Source organism: Callospermophilus lateralis, chromosome 10, assembly GCF_048772815.1.
Source record: "Callospermophilus lateralis isolate mCalLat2 chromosome 10, mCalLat2.hap1, whole genome shotgun sequence".
Classification (NCBI taxonomy): domain Eukaryota; kingdom Metazoa; phylum Chordata; class Mammalia; order Rodentia; family Sciuridae; genus Callospermophilus; species Callospermophilus lateralis.
In genome coordinates, this window is record NC_135314.1 from 41,854,499 (window position 1) to 41,881,929 (window position 27,431).

A 27,431-nucleotide genomic window follows, 5' to 3' on the forward strand; every position below is an offset into this window, starting at 1 on the left:
TACAACACCCAACAACTACAGAACTCCTTTCCCTTTAAGGGCACTTCATACTTTCATTGAAACAGATCATATTCTGGGCCATAAAACAATATTCCTTACCAATAAATGAGATGGACTCAAACTCAGAAGCTTCTTCTCAACAAAGGGAATGATCAATAATGTGAAGAGAGAGCCCACAGAGTGGCAGAACATCTTTTACAACACGCACATCAGATAGAGCACTAACTTCCAGGATATATAAAGATCTCAAAAATCTTAACACCCCAAAACCAAATAACCCAATCAATAAATGGACTAAGGAACTGAGCAGACAATTCTCAGAAGAGAAATGTATCAACAAATATGTGAAAAAATGCTCAACATCTCTAGCAATTAGAGAAATACAAAACTACTCTCAGATTTTATCTCACTTCAGTCAGAATGGCAATTATTAAGAAGACAAGCAAAAATAAATGTTGGTGAGGATATGGGGGAAAAGACACACTCACAGATTGCTGGTGGGACTGCAAATTGATGTAACCATCATGGAAAGCAGTATGGAGATTCCTAAGAAAACCTGGGATGAAACCACCATTTGACCCAGTTATTCCACCTCTCAGTCTATTTCCAATGGACTTAAAATCAGCATACTACAGAGATGCAGCCACATCAATGCTATAAAGTAGCTCAACTCACAATAGCTTTACTATGGAACGAACCTAGGTGTCCTCCAACAGAGGAACGGATACAGAAAATGTGGTCAATATGCACAATGGAATATTACTCAGTTTTAAAGAAGAACAAAGTCATGGCATCTGCCAGTAAATGAGTGGAAGTGGAGAATATCATACTAAGCAAAATAGGCCAATTCCAAAAGCCACAGTTTAAATGTTTTCTCTGATATTTTGACACTAATTCATCATAAGGAGCGTGGCTATGGAAGAATAAAGTTACTTTGGATTAGACAGAGGGGAGGGAAAGGAGGGGAGCCAGGTATGGGGTAGGAAGAAGAGTGGACATTATTACCCTAGGTGCATGTGTGACCACATGACTGATGTGACTCTACATCACGTACAACCAGAAACATGAGAAGCTATACTGCATTTGTGTATGATGTGTCAAAGTGCCTTCTACTGCCATGTATAACTAATTAGAACAAATAAAAGAAAAATAAAGAATGGTGGCAGCCAGGGGGTGGAGGAGGAGGAATGGGAGTTCTTACTTACATGGTGGCAGAGCTTCTGTTTGGAGGGACAAAACTGTTCAGGAAACAGAAGGTTGTACAATATTGTGAGTGTAATTAATGCCTCTGAGTTGTCCACTTAACAGGGCTAAAATGGCAAATTTACAACAATGAACACTTTATTATAATGAACACTTTATTATAATAAAGTTTTAAAAATTTTTCTTTTCAGAAAATTAAAGAATAGGATGCCGGCAATGCAGCCAGCACGGCGGCTGAGCGCAAGACCAACTTCATGAAAGAACCTGCTGCGCATGAAGTTCATGCAAAGGGGACTGGACTCGGAAACCAAGAAACAACTAGAGGAAGAAGAAAAGAAGATCATCAGTGAAGAGCACTGGAACTTGGATTTGCCAGAGCTTAAAGAGAAAGAGTGTCATAACCGAGGAGCAGTGTGAAGATCTGTGTGGAGGAATGTCATTCAGAGGATTTAATCCTGAAGTTGAGAAATTGATGCTTCAGAGGAATGCTAAGAAGAAAGCCGAAGATAAAGATGAAGATGAAATAGTAGAGCTTGATGTGTCAGGTGAGGAAATGGCTAGAAGATATGAGACCTTGGGGGGACAACTGGAAAAAAGTTTGCCAAGAAAGGAGACCATGCCAATTATGAAGAAGATGAAATTGGAGACCTAGAACCAGTTAAAGCAAAGATGATGTTCTTAAACCCCCAAGATTAAAAATGGTGCCTTAAAATATGTCTCGGGGTGGCAGTGAGAACAGCAGACTTCAGGGCCCATCCCAGTGGCTTCTTTTAGCTATTAATAGTTGATTTTATTTGCAAAGAGATGTGTAATTTTAGAAACAGACTGTGTTTGAAACAGGTGTGTAATGGATGTTATACATCCTTTTCCAAGTCAGGTTCGGCAAAAGCAGAAGTTGAGCCTGAATCTCACAGATGTACATAGGCACAGCGTTCTTTTTATATAGCTCTCCAGTCACTGACCTTGAATGGACTCCTGTAGATTAATGCCAGTGTTTAAATTGCCTTTAAGATTATGCTTTACTTTAAAATATTAGTCATATAATCATGTCCAACTGATTCATACATTAATTTTGGAGTCAAATGTCATAGGAATTTATTATATGTACATTCATGAAGAGCAAACATGCCTCTCCAACCTGAAGTATTTGCATGCTACCAGGTCTTTCACTTTATGGTATTGTTTTTTTGTTTAAGGCATTTAATTTTTTAAAAATGGTATGTTAATAAACATCTGTTTCCAAACACACAAAAAAGAATAGGATGGCATTTCAGTAGTTTTTCTGGAGAACCTCCTTGGCCACCAAGATGTGTGGCGTTAAACTTGTGAGTGGTTTTGCCATAGTCAAGAATGGGTGCTTCCAAAGAAAGGAAACAAAAAGTGCATAATTTAGAAGCAAAACATGTTCTTTCAACTAAGGCCTGAAGACTACTTATGAATACAATTGACTTAAACAACCCAAATTTTAATACCTGCCCAAACTCTCAAAGTCACAACCATAACTTTCATAAGCTGTTTTGAAAACAGTTGTTTTTAATTGCTCTAAATTCTAAAGATCGACAGTTAAACAGCCCATTAATACACTCACACCAGCATCAAATGGACCTGATATTTGATAATATACCACAACAAACTATCATGAAATTAAACTTTTACGCCTGGCAGATGAAACCCTAAAATGTAGCAGCTGCCTTATTGCTAGTGGTCAATGAACAGTGAAATGAAAACTTTCTGTTGGTTATTCAAAAAGAGTCAATATTCCCCCAAATTGCATCATTTCCAAATTTACCTCTAGTAATTCCCCTGCTGAGCCTCTCTTATCCACATCCATTTCAAGACATTTATTCAAGAAGTCCAGGAATAGCGGGGAAATTTTTTCTGGGTTCGCTAGTCCTGGCGCTCCACTGGTGGCAATGAGGTGTAAGGCCTAAAAATAGAAAGACATCTGTGACATTCTTTTTATGCAGGGGGGTGTGGAATACTAAGGGTTGAACCCAGGGTGGCTTTACCACTGAGCTACATCCCTAACCCTTCTTTTTAATTTTTAAGATAGGGTCTCACCAAATTCTTGAGCTGGCCTTAAACTTGTGATCCTCCCTCTTTAGCCTCCCCAGTCACTGGGATCACAGGTGTGTAACCATTGGGTATAGCATTTATGACATTTTTAAGGTAGCTCAACAAGTTATAATGTAATTTATCAAGTTTATGGAACTATTTTGTGTGTGTGTGTGTGTGTGTGTGTGTGTGTGTGTGTGTGGTGTTAGAGCCAAACCCAGGGCCTTGTGCATGCTGGGAAAGCACTCTACCACTGAACAACATCTCCAGCCCCTCTGAATTCTACAAAGACAATCACTATAAATACTACAGTGAGTAAAATGAGGTTATCATTATCTCTTCCTGCTTGAATTTTGTATCCTCTCTCCTTCCCCTTCCTTTATTGTTTCTCCTCCTCCTCCTCCTCCTCCTCCTCCTTCTCCTCCTCCTCCTCCTCCTTCTTTGACTTCCCTCCTTTCCTCCCTCACTCCTTTCTTCACCAACCCCCCCTGCCCTTTCTTTGTAGGGGGTGGTGCAGGAATTGAATCCAGGAATATGCTAGGCAAATAAGTGCTCTACACTGAGCTATACACCAGCCCTCTTGTCATTTATTTGGAGATCTCTAAGTTGCCCAGGCAGGCTCCAATTTGAGATCCTCCTGCCTGAGCCTCTCCAGAAGATGAGATTGCAGGTGTGTGCCCCCAGGCCTGGCAGCTTCATCTTTTCTGGGTTGAAGTATAAATGCAATACATTTGCTTAAAGAAAACAAAATCAACCTGGGGTGCATAAAAGTATAAAGAAAAATGATGACAATCCTTCTACCTACTAAACCTTCGCAAGCTTTTTAAAAGTCACATTTCAAAACAATTTGGATCTACTGAAACTCTTTTCCTTCAAAAGCTATGTACCAGTTACATCATTCCTAAGAACTGACCATAAAATGATTCTAATGGCTAACTTCAATCGTGCCTTAATATGGGTGTTTTCATAATTTAACCAATTCCCTTTAGAAAATCTTTGTATTCTTTAACTTTTGATTATTACCTTTAAGTTTCTAGAAGTGAAATTATTTCTAATTAATGGATTTTTTAGTATAAATTTTGGGTTTTAAAAGTGAGCAGACAATAGGGACCCTCGCTGAGTTGCGTGTGACACAGGAAGAACACTTTAAGGGATCTTGCTGACCTTCTTCAAAACTGAAAAGACAACTAGATAGCCTTGCAAATGCTTTTTCCAAATGCATCCTGGGTCTTAAAATGTAAATCCTGAAATGTTCCCATGTTGGCCCCTCTTTTTCTTATTGATATCTCGCATTACAGTGCAGTATACTTACTACAGTGATACCTGCTGTGGATACATATCTATATACTAATACACTTTTGTTGTTTTTTAGCAGTGCTGGGGCTTGAACCATGGGGACCCGTGCATGCCACGCAAGCACTCTACCTCAAATGAACAAATACGGATGTACTTCTATTAATCCAAAGCTGACACTTGACATTAGAGTTCACTCTTTGTACTGGATTATATAATTCTATGGGATTTGAAAAATGAATATTGTCCTGTGTATCTACCATTATAACATCATACTGAATAAACTCACTGCTCTAAAAACCTACTACTCATCCTCTTCACACCCCTGAATCCCTGCAATCAATGATTTTTTAAAACTCCTCATACTTGAGATGTCCTAAACTTACATGCTAGGCAAGTGCCCTGGCATGGATGAACACTTCTAGCCCACACGCTACACTTGCAATTGGAGAGCATCTAGCCCCTTTAGATGGAAGGGCACCACTAAGCACTATGCTCTTAAAGATCTTTCAGAGAATAATATGCCCACACCATAGGCATGAATCCATTATCCATGTTATTTCCCTGTCATAAATAAATAGATAAGATAAAATTCTTTCATGCCTTTTGGTGTTATGAAATCTCAGTTTTTATCCATGAATACTATTCTATTGTATGGATGTAGCACATACACTGGATTTCTTTTGTTTATTTTGTGGTGCTGGGGATGGAACCCAGGGTCTCAGCAGGCTAGGCATGTGCTCTACCACTGAGTTACACACAGTCCTCACATTCACTTTTTGAAACACATCTTGGTTCCAGATTTGGCAAATATGAATAAAGATGCTATAAAAATTTTGCACAGGTTTTTGTGAGGACACGTCTCAATGCATGGGGTAAATGCCTGGAAACACATTGCTGGGTTATGTGGTAAGGTCATGTTTCATTTTGTGGGAAACTGAAAAAACCCTCTTCTGGAATGGAGCCTCCCACTAGCAAAGCAGGAGCGTTCCTGTTGCTCCATCTCTCATTTTTCACTTTTTCATTATTCCCTTTCCTTAGTGATTAGGTAAGACTCCTTCTTATTATTGAATGTTTGCATCTTTAAATGATCACACTCGACCATCACATGACACACCATGTCACACAGGACAAGAACCTTAGGGTTGTTGTTCTTGACCGGGATGCTCTTATTGTCATTTTATGTATGCATATCTCCTGCCTCCGCTGTTATTTTTATTTAAATGGTTTTATCTTTTAAAGATATTTTTATAACAGACCGACATTTATTTATTCAGATAGTTAGAACTACTTTTGACATTACTGTATTTGAGGAAGCTGTTATTTAGCTTTTGGGAGATAGATTTCTGGGTTGGTTTTTTTCTTTCAGAACTTCATTACACATCATGAAAACCCTTGAAACTGTCTCACAGATCACTGATGCTACTGCATTTAAAAGTTGCTTTCACTTCTATCTTTATGTTTCACTGTGGTAGTTTCCACTACAGTAATTTATCATTAATTCAGTCTCAAATATTATAGTTTCCATAGAGTGTTAGTCAGCTTTGTGTCACTGTGACCAAAATACCTGACAGGAAAACCTTAGAGGAACAAGTATCTTGGCTCACAGTTTCAGAGGTTTAGGCCATGGTGTGCTGACTCCACTGCTCTGGGCTCAAAGTGAAGCAGACCATCATGGCGGAAGGGCATGGTGGAGGAGTGCTGTGCTCAAGGTGACCAGGAAGTATCCAAGTAGAGAAGGGGAAAAGGGGTACAGGGCAAAAAACCCTTTGAGGGCAGCCTCCAGTGTCCCATCTGCTCCAGCCACACTCCTACAGTGACCACCTCGCCCATTCAAACTAGGAGAGAGTGATTAGGTTATGGCTGTCACAATCCTATCATTTCACTTACAAATATCCGTGCATTAACACAGGAGCTTTTCACGGACACTTCACACCCAAACCACAACACATAACTAAGCTTAATTTGGGTCTTTTAAAAATATGCCTTCCATATGCCTAACTTTTTAAAGCCTGAAACATAATTATAAAAATTATTTTCATGACCTTGTGTGCTAATTCTTTTATCTGTGTCAGGTATGGGTTGATTTCACCTGAATATTTTCTCCTCATTATGGACGACATTAATTATTCTACCCCTTTGTCTTTCTGTTAAAGCTTTGACTGGAGGTCTGGGTGCCTGTTGGCTCCTGGCCACTTCTGGATTCCTATAAATATTCTCTGACTTTTTTCCCACACAGATCAAGGCTTCTTTTATTTGAATGACTGGTCTATGTAAGTAAGAAGGCCACACAGGAGGTAGAGCTTCATTTCTGGGCCTCTTCATCTTTGCACAGTCTTGATGATCTCCTCCTCCTTTCTTGGCCTGGAGATGCTCTTCACAAAGGTGGTTGTCTTCCCTGATGTCAGACCCATGGCCTCAGCTGGGCCAGTCAGGATTCTCACAGGCCTTATTTGCCTTCAGCTTGTAGACATGCTCCATGAGAATCTGCTGTGTTTGGGGCCATGTTCCTTCATCTCCAGGTACAGGCTCTGGTACAAGTGGAAATATCTAGATTCACGGTATCTTATGAGAACCTGGTGCACAACTCTCACCCTCTCCTCCAGGTTACCTATTCTAGCCTATGCTCGTGTGACTGCTCTACCTGCAGGCCAAGGCGTTTTTCCAGATTGAGCCCAGGGAATAGACAGTAGCAAGCTCATGGATGACCAGCCCATCTTTGATCACCTTCTGGATCTACTGATAGTTGGCGCCATTTGGGATATAGCTGGTTTCACTGGAGTCTCCTCAGATCCACAGCAGAGGACGCTGAAGACAAGCCCCTTCTGAGGCATGAGTAGAACTTTGGTTGTGGTTGTGGCCCTAAAAATATTCTTGAGCTTTGTTCTGGGACACAGTTTTAAGCTATTTGGGTCTTATTTGTAAGATTTGTTAGGTGGAACTGAAACAGTGTTTAAGGGTAATTATTTCCCATCATTGAGACAAGACTCTTTTCAGTCTTCTACACAATCTCTTGTGAGTGATAAGGTTTTCCACGATGGCTGATAGAAACAGGCACTACTCCCAAGCCTACACAAGTGGCAGGTGCTGCTCCTTCCAATCTTGTTCTTCTGATCTGGGGGTCTCACCATGTTGCCCAGACTTGAGCTCAACTGGTCCTCAACCTTCCAACTTAGCTGGGACTGTGGTTGTGCACCATCATGCTCAGCCCCAGGGTTTGTTCCTACTGATGGAGATTGAACCGAGGACCTTGTGCAGGCCAGACAAGCACTCTGCCACTGAACTACACTTCAGCCCAGTTCTTGCCAATCTTATCAGATTTGTAAAGCCTCAGTCTTTATAGTGGCTCTTCACACCAATCTCTGTTGAATGCTTAAGGGGGCCCTCCAAAGATCTCGAGAGTCTCCATCTTTCCTCTTTCACAGCTTTTCCAGCAATGTCCCATCTGGATTGTCCCTCTCTGTACATGGCCTGGAAACTGGGGAAGTGGTAGGGTTCACTTCAGTTAGTACTCACTTTCTGACATCACTGTCCTTCATTCAAAATCTGATAGTGTCTTGAAAATCACTGTTTCATATAATCTAGTTCCTTGGTGTCGTTTCTAGCAAGAAGGGTTAAGCTGGTCCCTGTTACTTTATTTTGTTAGAAAGCAGATGTGCCCATTCATCAAGTTTTCACCAACATTATATCTCAACTGATCAAGTCTCAGTGTAAGCGTGGTTTCTGCCAAGCTGATCTCTCCCTCACTTCTTGCCTATAGATTTCAGGGTGTATCTTTATCTAGATTTCCCTGTCTTTCCTGCCATTCCTTCTTGGTCTCCTTGCTGCTCTGCCTCATCAACTCCTAGTTATAGACTGTGTCAGGATGCCAGGTATATATTTGTCCATCTATACCCACTTGACCCTGTGACCTCATCTTGCCTGGCAGCTGTAGGAAACATCTGTAACTAAGGAGCCTCAATTTTCTCTCTCTAACCTGGATCCAAGACTTGCATACCCAACAGCCTCATCAACATATCCACTTGAACATCTTTCTAGGTGTCTTCATTTTTACATGTCTAAAACAAGTTAAAATGTTGTCAACTAAACTCCCAATTTCACCCCAACCCCTCTACCCTTCTTGCAGTCCTTCCCATCTCAACTAAGGGAAGCTTCAAGTTCATCATTCCCATTCTTAGGCCATAGCTCTTGGAACTCTCCTCACTCCTTTTTTACATAGATGCTCCTTTCAAAATACACCCAGAATCTAACTATTTTTTTCATCACCTCCACTGATGCCATTCTTGTCTACATTACTGTCATTTCTCATCTGAATTATTGCAACAGCTTCCTAATTGGTCTTCCTGCTTCTCCTTGGCCTTCCTTGAGAATTTCTTCTGAACAAATTGACTAGAGTGAGTCTCTTAAAATTTAAGTAACACCATTTGACGCCTCTGCTCAGAACTTTCCACTGGTTTTCCCATTCTGTGGAAGCCAGAAGCCCCAAAAGCAATACCCAGGGCCTCCCCTCACTGACCCTCACCGCCTACTGCTTGCTCAGTGCACTGTGACTCTGCTAAAGCCCTTCAGGATCTTCCACTGCTCCAGGAACATTCCTGCCTCAGGGTTTTTGGATTTGTTGTTTCTTTGGCTTGCCGTGCTCTTCCCTAGGTAAATAAGCACCACTCTCACATCCTGTGTCCAAATGTCACCTCAGTGAAGCCCTCCATAAGGACCCTTTTAAAAACAAATCCCTGACGCTCTCTCTCCTGCTAGTCCAGCACTTAAAGAATCCATTGCTTAGTGTAGTATTCTGATTTCCCTTCTGGTTTCTCTCCTTCCACTAGAATGTAGGTTCTACAGGGCAGGAATTTTTGTGGGTTCTCTAGGCAGCAACTTAAACCAGTGCCTAGCACAAGGCAGGGACTTAATTCAATATTGGCTAAATAAATATATGAAATGAAAGGGTTTTGAAAATTGCTCTGAAAAGTGTTCTAAATAAATCTCCTATTAAAACTATTTTAACTGCTTACTGATGTAGCTCAGTGATAAAGTACCCCTGTGTTTCAATTCCCACTTATGGAAAAAAAAAGGGAGAGAGAGGAAATTCAAAGACAGATTTAAGTAATTTCCCAAATTACATAACCAGAAAATGGGAAGAGCTATGATGGAAACACAAAGTCCAACTCAAGAGCTTGCCACAAGGATGCTACATTGTCCACTACTTTGCTTATATGTTCTTAACCCTGGAAAGTAGGGTTTTTACTCCTGTTTTATAGAAATGGACACTGAAGCTGAGAGAGGTTAAGCAGCCTGTCCAGGGTCACAACGCTGAGAGGTAGAAGGACCATGATTAAGACAGGTGTGTCTGACATCAAAGCTCTTGTTCTTTCTAGGAAAACTCAGCCTTCCCCGGTGTATGTATAAACCATATGTTCGTTTTAAAAAAATCTCACTTATGAGACATATGTCAAAGGCATTCCTAGGTTTATCTGAAATCAATATTACTTAATTTCTCTAGAAATACTCTTTCCTATAATCAATGAGATGCCATAACACGAAAGAACAAACTTAAATGAAACGAAGGTTTTGTAATGTAATAAATTACCACAGAAAGGCCCTCAAAAGCCATCTGGTTCAAATCTCAGTTCAACAGGCCTGCAAGTGACAATTCAAATGTCTGTATGCAAGTCTAATCCCAAAAAAGATTTGCACCTAAAAGTTAGGAATTATTTGAGGATATGACATGATGGAAGCTTCATGCTATACAATATATTTTTGCCTATTTTTTAAAAAGTATCATTGTACATTATCAAACTTGTGGGTGTGCAGATTGAACCCAGAGACACTTTACCACTGAGCTATACCAAACCCCAGTTATTTATTTATTTATAAATAAATAACTGGGGATTGAACTCAGGGGCACTTGACCCCTGAGCCACATCCCCAGTCCTATTTTTTTTTGTCTTTTATTTAGAGACAGGGTTTCACTGAGTTGCTTAGTGCCTCCCCATTGCTGAAGCTGCCTTTGAATCCAGGATCCTCCTGCCTCTGCCTCCTAAGCTGCTAAGATTACAGGCATGCGCCACCACACCCAGCTTTTATTTTTTATTTTGAAACAGGGTCTTGCAAAGTTGCTGAGTCTGGCCTGGAACTTGCTATCCTCCTACTTCAGCCTCCCAAATTGCTGGAATTACAGGTGAGTGCCACTATGCCTGGCCTCAAGTGTTTTTTTATAGCACAGTTTTATGGAGTTCACAAATATCCATGTTGCAGATAATTGCCCTTCTCTTAAAATCAAAAGCCATTCTTACTTAATTACTTAATTTCTGCTTGTTCCAAAGATCATTTAAAACAGCTGAATTCCTCCTCAAAGTACCTTCAGCAGAATCAAGAAAAAAGCAGCCCTGGTGCCAGTTGCTCTGTCATATTCTGATGCGCAGCTACTACAGGCCACCAAAGGTACTATATGTGACCTTATGTGAGTTTCCTGATCAAAAAGAGGACAGTAAGAGTGTTTGCCCCACAAGTTTGTTGCAAGGTTTGAATAAACTAACACATACAAAACAATCCCTACTGTGCCCTTCCGTACTTGTTATTGCTGAGGTCAGTGCAGCCGTGACTGAAGCACCACTCAGATGGAAAGACGCCCTACCTATCAGCTTTCCCTACTTGGAAGAGCCTCGAAGAAACTCATCCAGAACCCTATTCTTCTCTTAAAGAATGTCTTCTCATCCTTGAATCACTAGACACGGTTAGAATCTTCATGCTCAGAAAAAAAGCATAACTAGAGTTTTCTAGCTAATCAGCTTCCCACTCTTTTTTTTTGGTGGGGGTCTGGGTTTCACTGTCAGCCTTCTTGAATACTTTCTCTCTAGCTCGTGTCATAGAAATGATTAAGAAGTTCTTTAGAAAAACCAACTACCTTTCCCCTAGGGAAGTCAGAGCTTGACCCTGTTGAGTTTCCATAGAGTTGTATAAAAGCAGGGAAAACAGAATAACATGAGAAATATCATGCTAATTTACTAACAGAAAGAAGCATATTTCCCTAAAGTCCATACATTTGAATTCTCTAACAGCTCCTGTCTCCGTGTAGGAGAGCTAATAAACAGGAATTATAGGCACCAGGGTCTGCAGGGACAGCTCAGCCCCAAGCCCACCCAGGATAGGCAGCATACCACCTTCTCTCAACAGTCCCCGAAAAGCACCTGCTTTTCCTGTCCCCATTCCTTCCACATTTCTAGGCTGCCCATCCACCTTCTGCTGTGACAGTCTTTCTTTAGATATGCTAATACCATCTATTAGACAACATCAAGTCCCACTCTTCCTGCTTTCAACCTGAAAGAAACCGACATCTTTTAAGATGTCTTCTGCAGAAAGTTGAGCTCATCTTTTATGTGATTTTACTAAGCCAACTCTGAGTTCTGCTGGTGGCACCTACGTCATACCTTGTACACCCACTCAACCCCACCTGTCACTTTCTAATCACTTTCTCTTTCTTAACCCTTCACTTGGGCTGTACTGTTCAATATCCAGTGACCTTTTTAAAGTTCTCATCTTCTGGATTTCACTGCTGCAATGCATACCACCTGCCCATTTCTTAATCTTTCGCCATCACTGGCTTTAATGAAGTTGAGCTCTCTGGATTCTGCTCTGCTCATTAATTTTACATTGCTCTGTAGCACCAATGGTGGTTCCAAGTCCAGGTCCTAGAATCAGTCATAACACGGATTCAAATCTAGGCTACAGTCCTTACTAGCTCTATGCCCAAGGGAAAGTTCCTTAACCTCTCTCTCTAGGCTTTTTTCTCAGCTCTAAAATGGATATAATGACATAACCGACTAGAAAGTACTCAGTATATTAAGTTTACTCCAGCACAAAGTAATCATTGAATAAATATTAAAAATCATCTATGTGTCCTAATCAAGGATACTCCTGGCACTCTACCTCCTTTTTACCTTGAAGTATTACTGCCACAAATACCTTGGATTCAAACTTCAATTACGTATATTCCTAAAGTCAAGGCTCAACCTTTCATCCTCCTCTTCAGTAAAGAAAATTACTACTATTACATTTCAAGAGTGTCTAAGAACTTGCTGAAAATGGGGTTTATCTTAGTATTCTTTCTTCAAATACTCGTTTCCCTTGGCTTCTGAAATACTATTCATATATTTCTTCTATAGCCATCTCTTCCAAGTCTCCTCTGGAAATTATCCTCCTGGGTCCAGACTTTAAACACTGGTGTTCTAAAGGAAAGCCTAAGGGTTTTCTTCACTTCTGGTGCTACCTTCTCCCCCCTTGGCAATCTCACACTTCATGGCCATAACTGCAAACTATAATAAGTAAATGACCTCCATGGTATCTCTAGCCCAGACCTCCACCTGCTGAGTTTCAGATTCTTTATCTCATGGCTTACTGACATCACCATGAGATGACAAAAGCAGCTTAAACACAATAAATCCAAACACAGATTCATGATCTTCTTCCCAATCCTGCTTCTCCATTGATTTAAGCTGCAAAAGGCAGAATTCCAAAAGTCCAGAAGTTATTTTTAATAAGTTGCCTCTTATTCTTCAAATCTTTTGAGCTACAGATTTCACCTCAGATTTCTCTCAAATCCACCCACTTATCACTATCTCCACCAATCTATTTCTTTTTCCTTCTAAATAATCTGTCCCCACAAAAATCTACCTCATAATACTTGCATATGGCTTCCCCCCATCTCTCCACTCTAACCAAGTCATACCTTTTCCTTTCTCATGACTCTTCTTAGAAACTTTCACTTATGGCCAGGAATGATGGCACATGCCTGTAATCCCAGTGGCTCAGGAGGCTGAGATAGGAGGATTGAAGGTTCAAAGCCAGCCTCAGCAGCTTAATGAGGTCCTAAGCAACTCAGTGAGACCCTGCCTATAAATGAAATACAAAAAGGGCTGGGGATGTGACTCAGTGGTTGAGTGCCCCTGAGTTCAATTCCGCAGTACCAAAAACAAAACCAACAACAAAAACCTTCACTTATTAATTCAGTCTAATATCATTTCTTACTAAGAAAGTTTAAGTAACAGATTCAGAGTCACGGTTTATTCAACACCATAATCTATCTTTAACACCAATAGGAGATGCTACAGTTTTGCTCCTAGACATCAAAAGTCAGTCATCACCCAAATACACTATTTATGTAATAATGCACCAAGCACTGCATCTATGAATATGAATATATATATAAGCTTTCCACATCTTTTATAAACATGTTCATTTTTTCAGCCTTTTCTATTCAATAAGGTTATAAGTTTTACAATTTTAACATCAGTTATATATTGCTAAACTTCCTTTATTTATTCTGAATCCACCATTTTCAAGGAAAATATAGCATGCAACTTTCCCTAGACCCTGCTTAAAGGGCAGAATCCAGATGTATTCACATTTGTATTATTTTCATAATAATGTCTCATAAAGAGAAGGTGCTCATGACATATGCATGCTTAGAACTGAAGTGTTTCATGAATGAGGGAGAGAAAGAGAAAGAGATATGAGAGAGAGAGTCAGAGAGTGAGAGAGTGAGAGAGAGAGAGAGAGAGAGAGAGAAAATATGAACAAACTTCTTAAGTATGTTGACTTATTTCTCCTAAGATAAAAATGCTATTTGGGCTAAAAGGGGTAGAAAGAGTTGATGCCCAATCAGGTGAGGAGACCATAACACAGCACCTGGCTGCTTTTAATGACACAGCTCCTTGTGAATGGATCACTGAAGTGCTGCCCAGGCAGGAAGCATGAGAATCAGAGCCTGGCCGAAGACTATAAAAGAACAAATGAATGTAGGTCTAAATTTCAAATCAGAGAGAATTGTCACAACAGTGCAGTATACCTGACATCAATCCTTTTCAAAATTCAGATCATTTATTCAAAATCAGCTACTAACTATTTAGAAAAGAAAGTGGTGAGCATTTGTGGAACCAATCTGAGTTATACCTTTTAGTGTGTGTGTGTGTGTGTGTGTGTGTGTGTGTGTGTGTTTTTAAGAGAGATAGTTCGTAAGATAGATCATAGATCAGAAAGAAGAAGTAAAAATCCTGTGTTGGCAGGATTGCAACAAGGTCATCTGACCAACTCTTGTTACAGCCACGTGGATGTGAGAAATAAAAGATGGATAAAAGTATGCTTAGGTGACTAGGTAATTGTGTGAACAACTTTAAGTAGTCATTAATGAATTGCTATTGAGTTTCAGGACTCTATAAATTTTTCCTATTTTATTAATAGTTAGAATGAAGGTACATAAAGTTAATATACGCTGTTGGCATCTAAGATGGGGATGACATGAACCTAGGAGGAATAACTAATATGTATTATTAAAAAGCTGGAATGAAAAAACATAGTAAGAAAAATAGGCTAATCCTCCTAAAATAAGGAAAAAGATCTAAGGTTATCTATGTACTTGTGTCTAAAAATATACCTATAATTTTGAAATGGAAACTGCCACAACTGGCTTAATTGTCCCCATAATATTTTTTTTTGAAGGGCCATTCAATGGCTCTAGTTGATAGCAAGCTTAGTTCTCTGTGACAGCAGCAAGCTCAGTATGACAAAATGTGGATATCAGAAGAGCTAATGTGACTCTATAGCTGCAGCAACAGAAGTATCTCAAAGATGGGAATGTAGCAGTCTTGCTCCACTCTGGTTGATCAGACCACAACTGGGATACTACCTGCCTTTCTGGGGTTACAACCTTTACAGGATCATGTTCATTGGCACAGGTTCAGAACAGAACCAGGATGCTTAGGAGCCTGGATACTCTTCCATAAAAGGGCAAAAGGCAGTGTAAATTTATAAACAGGACAAAACAATGGCTTCAAAGGAAAATGGTGGCTATCTTCATTCAGTCACTCAATGAACATGAAGTTCAAACCTATTACAGAAAACACCAGGAAAATCTATTTCATTATGAGAATGGCCAGGGATAAAAAGAGTCACTGTCTAAAAAAAAAATTCCCATGCACATTCAGATACATATATGTAAACAGCTCAAACAGCCAATTCTTCTGAAAAAGAATTTGTTCTATATGATCTTATGAGGCACAAATAGAACCCATGGAAAGAAGTTAGAAAGTAAAGATTTCAGCTCCTTATAAGGAAGAATATTTTAAGAGTCAAGGCTAATGAAGGAAGAAGCTAGCTGATTAGACTGTAAGGTTTCCAACAGTAATGGTGCACTTAGAAGGGATGCTGGAAACAGGCACTGACTTGGACCAATTTAAACCTTCCTCATAGTCCACACTATGCCTCCGCAGGAAAACTGCCTCACCAGACTCCTACTTGTGTACTTTAGCATCCAGGTTTCCCGTGATTGCTACTTCCAACTATGTAACCTGTCCCCATTGCTTTCTCTAAGCACAATAAGAATAATGTGACATAAGAAGAAACTGATCCATCAGCAGATGGAAGACAAAAACAGTACTGCTTCATGTGCTTTGAATTTGTAAAGAAAATGCAAGGATTTTTCTGTCCCTTTATTCACAAATTCGACTAAAAATATCCAATCATGTTCAGTTAAGGTAAAAAGGGATTTGTTATATACGGCATCTTTGGTGAGTCACTTTCTTGTAACCAACAAGGAAAAAAATAATATTAAGTTCACTTGAAAAATTGTGTCCTAAATAAGCACACGAAAACCTTCTAATATTATGTGGAAACTAACTTTAGAATGTATTTCTAAAAAGAAACGATTCATCATATAGAGAAGGCCAAATACTATGAACTAATCAAATTGTGGAATTCTGATTAAATGGCTACTTAAGTTTAATCTACTTAAAAAATCAAAGGCAGCATAAAGACAGAGAAAGGTCCCGGACCATGTAGTTTTAGCTTTCATACATTAAATTAAGATCCTTCAAGCGTATCTACAAGTCATTTTATTTTCTAATTCTTAAACACACTCATAACTTGGATCTAAATGCTGCAACTGGGTATCTAAAGAGTGTGCCCTCCAAAACGGTTCCTTTAAACTTCCTGGAAGCAATTCCTCACATTTCAGCGCTTTCTCCGTTGGAATAAGATCAATGGGACAAGTTCAATTTCCAAGACTTTTTTAAACAGCAGTCGGGAAGCCAAGTGAGAAAGAAAGTGAGGCGCTTCTTGCACCACCGACCCCGCAACGGAGGCTTCCCCTCCGCTGGCCATCAACTCCGCTGACGCTCTACCACTTCTCAGTACACGGCCTGGACATTTCTGGTACCAAAGAAAAAGCTTGCCGGGACGAGGGCATCCCCTTTTCGTGCCAGTGACCAGAGCTAACCTCCCCCCGGGAATTCCTCTCGTTGCCAAGGCAGCGCAAGCCCAGGCGTTGCGCTTCAGGGCAGTTCTATGACCCCAGCTCAGCGCGGCCCCAGCCTGCGGCGCGGCAGCCCCGGGAGAGCGCGTAGCCCCCGGCTGCACCGCGCCAGCCGCGACCCGCACTGCCCCGCGGGTGCCCCCAGGACCGCGATGGTAGCGGACACGCGGCTCTACTTACAGTGACACCATCCTAGGTGACAGCACCAGTGCAGCTTGAAGCACTTGCCATGGCTGTGAGTTGCACAGATCCAGAGCCCGTCGCACGGCTGGAAGTCGGGTCTGCGGGCGGCGCAGCTCCGCGCCTGGCCCTGCGCCTCGTCCACTTTCTCGCTCTTCCAACCCCGTTCGGGCGCTGGCGCGTCGGCCGCACTCATTTCCTCTTCCTCTGCACGGAGCCGAGGCCGGGAGCCCGGAAAGTGGCGTCTGGGCGGACAGAACGCTGAGCCGGCTGCAGACGCGGGAGGGCGCGGCGACCACGGAGGCTGGTGCGCGGCGGTCCCAGGCTCGAGGAGGAGCCGCCCCGAGCTGCTGCTGCGACCGGGCTGGGCCTGCCGCCTCTCTCCGCGCCGCGCCCCCAAGCGCACGCGCACAAGCACACGCGCGCTCTCGCCGCCACAGCTTCCGCCACGCGCCCTGGGAGAGCCCGGCCTCCTCACGCACGCCTGGACCCGGAGCGCTGGCGGTGGCGTCGCCTCCCTCCAAGGCGAGTTCCTGCAGCTCACTCCCTTGTTCCTCCAACAGACTCCAACGGAGGACCGTTAGGACAAACGCGCCTTGGTCGCCTTGTCTGGCCACGCAAACCAGCTCACAAGCACGCTTCCCTCACACACTTCCTCCGAGCAGAGTCGCCTGGAGAATGGCAGACACGTGCACACGCTCCACCGAGGACTGTGCACACAGCTTACACGCCCGCCCGACCCTCTTGATAGGAGGCTCTGGACTCATCTCTGAGCGAGGTGTTCTCCCCCCTCCCTCTCTCCCGTGCTCTCTCTTAGAGACACACACACACACACACAAACACACACACACACACACTAACCCAATCAATAAATGGACTAATGAACTGAGCAGACAATTCTCAGAAGATGTACGTTCATCAAAAAATATGTGAAAAAATGTTCAACATCTCTAGCAATTCAAGAAATACAAATCAAAACTACTCTCAGATTTAATCTCACTTCAGTCAGAATGGCAATTATTAAGAAGACAAGCAAAAATAAATGTTGGTGAGGATATGGGGGAAAAGACACACTCATAGACTGCTGGGTGGGACTGCAAATTGATGTAACCAGCATGGAAAGCAGTATGGAGATTCCTAAGAAAACTTGGGATGAAACCACCATTTGACCCAGTTATCCCACTTCTCAGTCTATTTCCAATGGACTTAAAATCAGCATACTACAGAGATGCAGCCACATCAATGCTATAAAGTAGCTCAACTCACAAGAGTTATACTATGGAACCATCCTAGGTGTCTTCAACAGATGAACAGATAAAGAAAATGTGGTCAATATGCACAATGGAATATGACTCAGTTTTAAAGAAGAACAAAGTCATGGCATCTGCCAGTAAATGAGTGGAAGTGGAGAATATCATAGTAAGCAAAATAGGCCAATTCCAAAAACCACAGTTTAAATGTTTTCTCTGATATTTTGATACTAATTCACCATAAGGAGCATGACTATGGAAGAATAAAGTTACTTAGGATTAGGCAGAGAGGAGGGAAAGGAGGGGAGCCAGGTATGGGGTGGGAAGAAGAGTAGACATTATTACCCTAGGTGCATGTGTGACCACATGACTCATGTGACTCTACATCACGTACAACCAGAAAAATGAGAAGCTATACTCCATTTGTGTATGATGTGTCAAAGTGCCTTCTACTGCCATGTATAACTCATTAGAACAAATAAAAGAAAAAAAAAGAATGGTGGCAGCCAGGGTGTGGAGGTGGAGGAATGGGAGTTCTTACTTACATGGTGGCAGAGCTTCTGTTTGGAGGGACAAAACTGTTCTTTAAACAGAAGGTTGTACAATATTGTGAGTGTAATTAATGCCTCTGAGTTGTCCACTTAACAGGGCTAAAATGGCAAATTTAATGGTACCAGTCCTTTAAAACAATGAACACTTTATTAAAATTTTTAACATTTTCCTTTCCAGAAAATTAAAAGAGTAGGATGCCATTCTTGGCTGCCAAGATGTGCCGAGTTAACTTGTGAGCTGTTTCGCCATGTTCGGGAGTGGGCGCTGCCAAAGAGAGGAAAGAAAAAGTGCATAAATTTAGAAGCAAAACATGTTCTTTCAACTAAGGCCTGAAGACTACTTATGAATACAGTTGACTTAAACAACCCATATTTTAATACCTGCCCAAACCTCTCTTAGTCCCAACCGTAACTTTTATAAGCTGTTTGGAAAACAGTTGTTTTTAATTGTTCTAAATTCTAAAAATCAACAGTTAAACTTCCCATTAATACACTCACACCAGCATCAAATGGACAAGTTATTTGATTGAACCCAGGGTGGCTTTACCTGTGAGCTACATCCCTAACCCTTCTTTTCAATTTTTGAGATAGGGTCTCACCAAATTCTTGAGCTGGCCTTAAACTCGTGATCCTCCATCTTTAGCCTCCCAAGTCACTGGGATCACAGGTGTGCAACCATTGAGTACAGCATTTATGACATTTTTAAGGTAACTCAACAAGTGATAATGTAATTTATCAAGTTTATGAAAGTATTTTGAGTGTGTGTGTGTGTGTTTGTGTAGTGTTGGAACCAAACCAAGGGCCTTGTGCATGCTGGGAAAGCACTCTACCACTGAACCACATCTGCAGTCCCTCTGAATTCTGCAAAGACAATCACTATAAATACTACAGTGAGTAAAATGAGGTTATCATTATCCCTTCCTGCTTGAATTTTGTATCCTCCCCTCCTTCCCTTCCTTTATTGTTTCTTCTCTTCATCCTCTGCCTCTTCTTTCTCCTCCTCCTCCTCCTCCTTCTTCAACTTCCCACCTTTGCTCCCTCACTCCTTTCTTCCACCCCCACCCTGCCCTTTCTTTGTAGTGGGTGGTGCAGGAATTGAACCCAGGAATATGCTAGGCAAATAAGTGCTCTACCACTGAGCTATACACCAGCCCTCTTTTTATTTTATTTGGAGACAGGGTATCTCTAAGTTGCCCAGGCAGGCGCCAATTTGAGGTTCTCCTGCCTGAGCCTCTCCAGAAGATGAGATTGCAGGTGTGTGCCCCCAGGCCTGGCAGCTTCATCTTTTCTGGGTTAAGTATAAATGCAATATATTTGCTTAAAGAAAACAAAATCAACCTGGGGTGCATAAAAGTATAAAGAAAAATGATGACAATCCTTCTATCAATGTGGACAATCCTGTTAAAACTTCAAAAGCTTTTTAAAAGTCACATTTCAAAATGATTTGGATCTACTGAAACTCTCATTCTTCAAAAGTTATATGCCATCTACATCATTCCTACGAACTGACCATAAAATGATTCTAATGGCTAAATTGAATAGTGAATTAATATGGGTGTTTTCATAGTTTAACCAATCCCCTTTAGAAAATCTTTGTATTCTTTAACTTTTGATTATTACCTTTAAATTTCTAGAAGTGAAATTATTTCTAATTAATGGATTTTTTAGTATAAATTTTAGGTTTAAAAGGGAGCAGACAATAGAGACCCTCGCTGAGTTGCCTTGACACAGGAAGAACACTTTAAGGGATCTCGCTGACCTTCTTCAAAACTGAAAAGACAACTAGTTAGCCTTGCAAATGCTTTTTCCAAATGCATCCTGGGTCTTAAAATGTGGGTCCTGAAATGTTCCCATGTGGGCCCCTCTTTTTCTTATTGATATCTTGCATTACAGTGCAGTATACTTACTACAGTGATACCTATGTGGAAACATATCTATATATTAATACACTTTTGTTGTTTTTTAGCAGTGCTGGGGCTTGAACATTGGGGACTCATGCATGCCAGGCAAGCATGCTACCACAAATGAACAAATATGGAAGTACTTCTATTAATCCAAAGCTGACAGTTGACAGTAGAGTTCACTCAAAGTTCACTCAATACAAAGTATTGGACTATATAATTCTATGGGATTTGAAAAATGAATATTGTCCTGTGTATCTACCATTATAACATCATAGTGAATAAATTCACTGCTCTAAAAACTTACTACTACCTGAATTCCTGCAATTAAATGATTTTTTAAAACTCCTCATACTTAAGATGTCCTAAACTTACATGCTAGGCAAGTGCCCTAGCATGGATGAACACTTCTAGCCCACACGCTACACTTGCAATTGGAGAGCATCTAGCCCCTTTAGATGGAAGGGCACCACTAAGCACTATGCTCTTAAAGATCTTTCAGAGAATAATATGCCCACGCCATAGGCATATAGTCAATTATCCATGTTATTTCCCTATCATAAATAAATAGATAAGATAAAATTCTTACATGCCTTTTGGTGTTATGGTTTCTCAGTTTTTATCCATGAATACTATTCTATTGTATGGATGTAGCACATACATTGGATTTCCTTTGTTTATTTTGTGGTGCTGGGGATGGAACCCAGGGCCTCAGCAAGCTAGGCATGTGTTCTACCACTGAGCTACACACAGTCCTCACATTCACTTTTTAAACACATCTTGTTCCAGATTTAGCAAATATGAATAAAGATGCTATAAAAATTTTGCACAGGTTTTTGTGAGGACAGCTTTCAATGCATGGGGGTAAATACCTAGAAACACATTGCTGGGTTATGCGGTAAGGTCATGTTTCATTTTGTGGAAAACTGAAAAAAAAACCCTTCTGGAGTGGAGCATCCCACTAGCAAAGCAGGACTGTTCCTGTTGTTCCATTTCTCATTTTTCACTTTTTTATTCTTTCTTTCCTTAGTCACTAGGTAAGACTCCCTCTTCTTATTGAATGTTTGTATCTTTAAGTGATCATGCTCAACCATCATGAGACACACCATGTGACACAGGACAAGAACCTTAGGGTTGTTGTTCTTGACCCCAATGCTCCTTATTGTCATTTTATGTATGCATATCTCCTGCCTCCACTGTGATGATTTTTATTTAAATGGTTTTATCTTTTAAAGATACTTTTATGACAGACAGACATTTATTTATTCAGTACGTAGAGGTACTTTTGACTTTACTGTATTTAAGGAAGCAGTTTTTTAGCTTTGGGGAGATACATTTCTGGGTTGTTTTTTCTATAAGAACTTCATTACACATCATGAAAACCCTTGAAACTGTCTCACAGCTCACTGATGCTATTGCATTTAAAAGTTGTTTTCATTTCTATCTTTATGTTTCACTGGGGTAGTTTCCAATACAGTAATCTATCATTAATTCAGTCTCAAAACATTTTACACAAATACAAATACGATACCTACCCTCCCTTTCACTTCAAAGAGACCGTTATAAGGAATATAGAAAACACAGCCATCTGTCATGAGATGGGAATCCAATGGCAGTCCTCGGAGCCACCACATCACAGTCCAGCCCCCTTAGTACTTCTCTCCCTGGCTCCATCTGAGCTCATTACTGTTGAAATTCTCCTCAGCTGGGGAGGAATTTCACTCTCAACTGTCTTGAGAATGCCATCAAGGCTTTGAGAGAAATGTCAAAATGAGAAATTATACATAATCTGGGGAAGAGGAAAGATCTAAGTTTTAGGTAGAAGAGTTACCCACATTATGAAACAGAGAAAAAACAGAGCAATAGATGAGCTCTCTGGAAAAGAGGGCAAAACATGGAAAGAAAAAACCCAGTGAGTTAAGTATTCTAACTTTTAAAGAAGCCATATATTTTTATTTTTCAAAAAAGTGGTTTTTGATGAGTACTCTTTAGGTAAAAGTTTTAATGTAATCTTAATTTTCTCATTGTAAAATATTTTAAACTTGGAGGCTTTTTGAAATTATCTCTGAAAGTCAAACACAAACAGGTGTTTTTCGAACACACATGCACAGATGTTCACACCAGGTCATTAGTCACTCACTGGTCTTGTATGGCCATGTCGTGGGGCAGTTTAAGGCTGCACCTCTCCATCATCATCATCTTCCTCCATTATTATTGCTAATGTTTCCGGCCCCTTGGTTTTCAGCTGTGTTCAGGAGCAAAGGAAGACAAGCCATAATTTTAGATTTGACTAAATTCTAAATGGTCTCATTTTCTAAAACTCTACTTTTCCATATTTATTTTGCAAATCAACAGGAAAGATCCAAACAGAGGAATGAAAATGGAGTGCTGGGTTTGTTTGGGGAGAGGGACAGAAGTGTCAAACCTGTATTTCCTCTTGTTCATCTCCCACCAGAGTAGCTCCTAATTGAAAAGGCTTAAGCCAAGAGCAAAAGTCAGGGGACAGCAAACAGGAAGAAGGATGCTTGCTTATGTCTGGTTCTGCTCTAGGCTTTAGTCAGAGAACACAGAGCGGCAGGCCCATTCCAACTTCAGCACTTCAGGGAATACAAATGTAGGGTTTTGAAACCAAGAAACCACTTCATACAGTGTTTACTGTTTCAGATCTTTTTTCGTGGGGAGGAGGAGGAGTACCAGGGATTGAATTCAGGGGCACTCAACCACTCAGCCATAACCTCAGCCTTTTTATTTTTTGAGACAGGGTCTCACTAAATTGCTGAGTTCCTCGCTTAGTTGCCGAGTCTGGCTTTGGACTTGCAAACCTCCTAAATCAGCCTCACAAGCTTCTGGGATACAGTCAAGCCACACTGATCCCAGCAAAATATTACAGTCTTTTTCCCTAAATCTATTTAAAATAATCTAGTAGTACATTAAATGGTCATGCCCTATTTTTAACCAATTTACTACTAACGATATTTGAGTTAATTTTTTTCTACATTTTGTTGTCTAAATAATGGGACACAACCAATAATCTATGCTGTTCTAGCGTTCCCCTAGGACACACATACTAAAACTTACATTTCTGGGTCAAAAGGTATATAAGTGTAAGTAACAGATTCATTTGTGATTTGGGATATATACATAAAGGGTTTCTAAAATTTTTTTATTTATTATTTATTTATTTATTTATATTTTGGTGTTTGGTGTTTGGGATTAAACCCAGGGCCTTAAGCTGCTTAGTGATTAGGTAAGACTCCCTCTTATTATTGAATGTTCGCATCTTTCAATGATCACGCTAGACCATTATGTGACACCCCATGTCACACAGGACAAGAATCTTAGGGTTGTTGTTCCTGGCCCCGATGCTCTTATTGTCATCTTATATGCGTATCTCCTGTCTCCACTGTTATTATTTTTATATAAATGGTTTTACCTTTTAAAGATACTTTTATGACAGACAGACATTTATTTATTCAGGAAGGCAGAGGTGCTTTTGACTTTACTGTATTTGAGGAAGCCTTTATTAGCTTTGGGGAGATAGAATTCTGGGTTGACATTTTCTTTCAGAACTTCATTACACATCATGAAAACCCTTGAAACTGTCTGACAGCTCACTGATGCAATTGCATTTAAAAGTTGTTTTCATTTCTATCTTTATGTTTCACTGGGGTAGTTTCCACTAAAATAATCTATCATCAATCCAGTCTCGAAATATTTTACACAAATATAATAGCTACCCCCTCCCTTTCAATTCAAAGAGCCAGGTGTAAGGAATAAAGAAAACACAGCCATCTGTCATGAGATGGGAATCCAATGGCACTCTTTGTAGCCACCACATCACAGTCCAGGGCAAGTCCCCTTAGTAGTTCTCTCCCTGGCTCCATCTGAGCTCATTACTGTTGAAATTCTCCTCAGCTGGGGAGGAATTTCACTCTCAACTGTCTTGAGAATGCCATCAAGGCTTTGAGAGAAATGTCAAAAGGAGAAATAAAGTACATAATCTGGGGAAGAGGAAAGATCTAAGTTTTAGGTAGAAGAGTTACCCACATTATGAAACAGAGAAAAAACAGAGCAATAGATGATCTCTCTGGAAAAGGGGGCAAAACATGGAAAGAAAAAACCCAGTGAGTTAAGTATTCTAACTTTTAAAGAAGCCATCGATTTTTATTTTTCAAAAAAGTGGTTTTTGATGAGTACTCTTTAGGTAAAAACTTTAATTTAATCTTCAATTAATTTTCTCATAGTAAAATATTTTAAACTTGAAGGCTTTTTGAAATTATCTCTGAAAGTCAAATGCAAACAGCTGTTTTTCAAACACACAAGCACAGATGTGCACACCAGGTCATTAGTCACTCACTGGTCTTGTATGGCCATGTCGTGGGGCAGTGAAAGGCCGCACCTCACCATCACCATCATCTTCCTCCATTACTATTGCTGATGTTTCTGGCCCCTTGGTGTTTAGCTGTGTTCAGGAGCAAAGGAAGACAAGCCAGGCAAAGTCAAACATTAAAATGTGACCAGGTCTCCTTTTATAAAACAAACTTTAAGAAGTTATTTTTTCCATAGCTAATTTTTAAATGATTAAACCTCACTGGTTACAATATATTCAATTAAAAAATAAAGATGATTTTCTGAAATATGGAAAAGTAAATAAACATATGATAAATATTCTTTTTTTATTTTAATATTTATTTATTTATTTATTTTAGTTTTCGGTGGACACAACATCTTTGTTTGTATGTGGTGCTGAGGATCGAACCCAGGCCGCACACCTGCCAGGCCAGCGCACTACCGCTTGAGCCACATCCCCAGCCCTGATAAATATTCTTGAGTGCTATTTGGAAACATTAAAGATTTCTTTACCTCTTATTTTATTTTTTTAAACATTTTTTTAATGTTGTTGATGAACCTTTATTTTATTTATTTGTATGTGGTACTGAGAATCGAACCCAGTGCCTCACACATGCCAGGCAAGCCCACTACCACTGAGCCACAACCCCAGCCCTATCTCTTATTTTAGAAATTAAAAAAAAACACATTTGTTTTCGTAACCTTAATTAGAACAAGACCTATAAGAAATACATCATCAACTTACTGCAGGTGTTCCAGAAGGGAAGCAATCCTTCTCTGAAAATGAAAGAGAAATGTATGTTAACAATTTACAACAGAAAACTATTCTATGACAAAAAGAAAAATAATATAAAAGAAATGTCTTAAAAATGATTTCATTTTAAGTAGAATTACTTCTCTAGAAATATGACAGTAATAGTAATAAAAATAATAATTTAATAAGACTCAGCTACTAACTCTATAATCTTAAGGAAACCTTAAAAATACATTTTGTAAAACCTGTATTGATCATTAAAATGTTGGATTTCATGGTATTTAAATCATTCTTCAATCAAGTTATTGAAATGTAATGGAGTCCTGGCTTGGTAATTCCATGCCTACAATCCAAAAGAGGCAGAGACAGGAGGATCTTGTGTTCAAAGCCAGATTCAGCAATTTAGTTAGGTGCTTAGAATCTCAATGCAACCTTGCCTCTAAATAAGATATAAAATAGAGCTGGCACCTAGGTTCAATCCCGGATACCCTGCCCCCACCACCAAAGTGTAATGAAAACCATAACCACCAAGCTTAATTAAAATAAAACATTCCTTGTTTAAGATACTTTCTTAAACAGTAAAGGTGATATGATAAATATTCTTGAGTACCAAGGAGCAAGAGGATATAAGGCCACCAAACATGGCAACTGGGAAAAGAATTACTTTTGACATGGTTTGTTTCTGTTTCAAATGCAACTTACTAGTTGACACAGAAGTTCTAGGTAAAAGTATGACCTTTTTCTAAGGATACAAGGTAAGTTTTTTATAGAAAAAGTCAAGATCAGTATTACTTGCAAAAAAGTCTACTTCTTTTTTGAACATATCCTTTATCTCTGTGATGATGTAAAATATTAAATACAATAATCCAACCACATGTGATTTTTGCATACTTAGATTATTTTTAAAAACTATACATATGACTTTAGAGACGGAAAACATACTAAATAAAAATTATAGATCTTGTGGTTGTAATGGGCAAAATCTACACAGAGAGAAATGGAAGAAATGATTTTACATCTTTTAATGTACAGTGCAAAGAAGAGAAAGCAGGAGAACCAGCGATAGAAGGAGAGTCTAATTAAATCTCCAAAGACATTCCAGGCATCGCTCAACCAACTGCACCACGTGGACTTCATTCTGATGCTGCCTCACACAAATGGTTTTTAAAAATCCAGTATACTTCAACTCTTACCCACTTAGATTCTAATTCTGAGGAATAAATCCTTTCAGGTAAGATGTTTATTTTTATGTATCTGCATGTAATTTTTGAAGAGAAAATACTTTTTATTTCAAGGTCTATGCATTTATAAAGCAAAAATTCCTTCTAGGCCACTAACAATAAACATATCTCTAGCATAAACATGTCTAGAAATCCACACTTTTTCCTTCTCAACTGAAAATCATTTAAAGCCATGAGGAGGAAAAAACCCAAGTAAATGTAACACCATGGAATAAGTGTGAATCCCACTATCATGTTGAATTATAATGTTTAAGAAATATGGAAAAAAATGTGACAGATCCAATTCCATTTCTAACAAAATTATGAGATCAATGAAATCCTCAGTCTCCAGATGATGTTCAAGAGCCAT

At 39.9% G+C, this 27,431-nt stretch overlaps 2 protein-coding genes and 1 pseudogene across 6 annotated transcripts in view; 1 reads left to right on the top strand and 2 right to left on the bottom strand.

Moving 5' to 3' along the window:
• Positions 1-22,894, bottom strand: part of LOC143408295 (uncharacterized) — a 67,599-nt gene extending 44,705 nt beyond the window's left edge. The window contains exons 1-2 of the mRNA XM_077110332.1: positions 22,878-22,894; positions 17,036-17,644 (exon numbers count right to left, since the gene is read on the bottom strand). Of these exons, the coding sequence (XP_076966447.1) occupies positions 17,036-17,644; positions 22,878-22,894 (626 nt within the window). The remainder of the gene's footprint in view (positions 1-17,035; positions 17,645-22,877) is intronic.
• LOC143409016 (M-phase phosphoprotein 6 pseudogene) lies at positions 1,468-1,899 on the top strand (annotated as a pseudogene).
• LOC143642202 (uncharacterized) overlaps positions 18,988-27,431 on the bottom strand; it is a 29,770-nt gene continuing 21,326 nt past the window's right edge. For 4 of the 5 annotated variants that reach the window (XM_077110421.1, XM_077110422.1, XM_077110420.1 and 1 more), the window contains exons 13-16: positions 25,833-25,864; positions 25,095-25,199; positions 22,878-22,982; positions 18,988-19,101 (exon numbers count right to left, since the gene is read on the bottom strand). In XM_077110421.1, coding sequence (XP_076966536.1) covers positions 22,908-22,982; positions 25,095-25,199; positions 25,833-25,864 — 212 coding nt within the window. In that variant the 3' untranslated portion in view covers positions 18,988-19,101; positions 22,878-22,907. Of the gene's footprint in view, positions 19,102-22,877; positions 22,983-25,094; positions 25,200-25,832; positions 25,865-27,431 lie in introns of those variants that run through there. The other variant, XM_077110423.1, reaches the window with a different exon arrangement.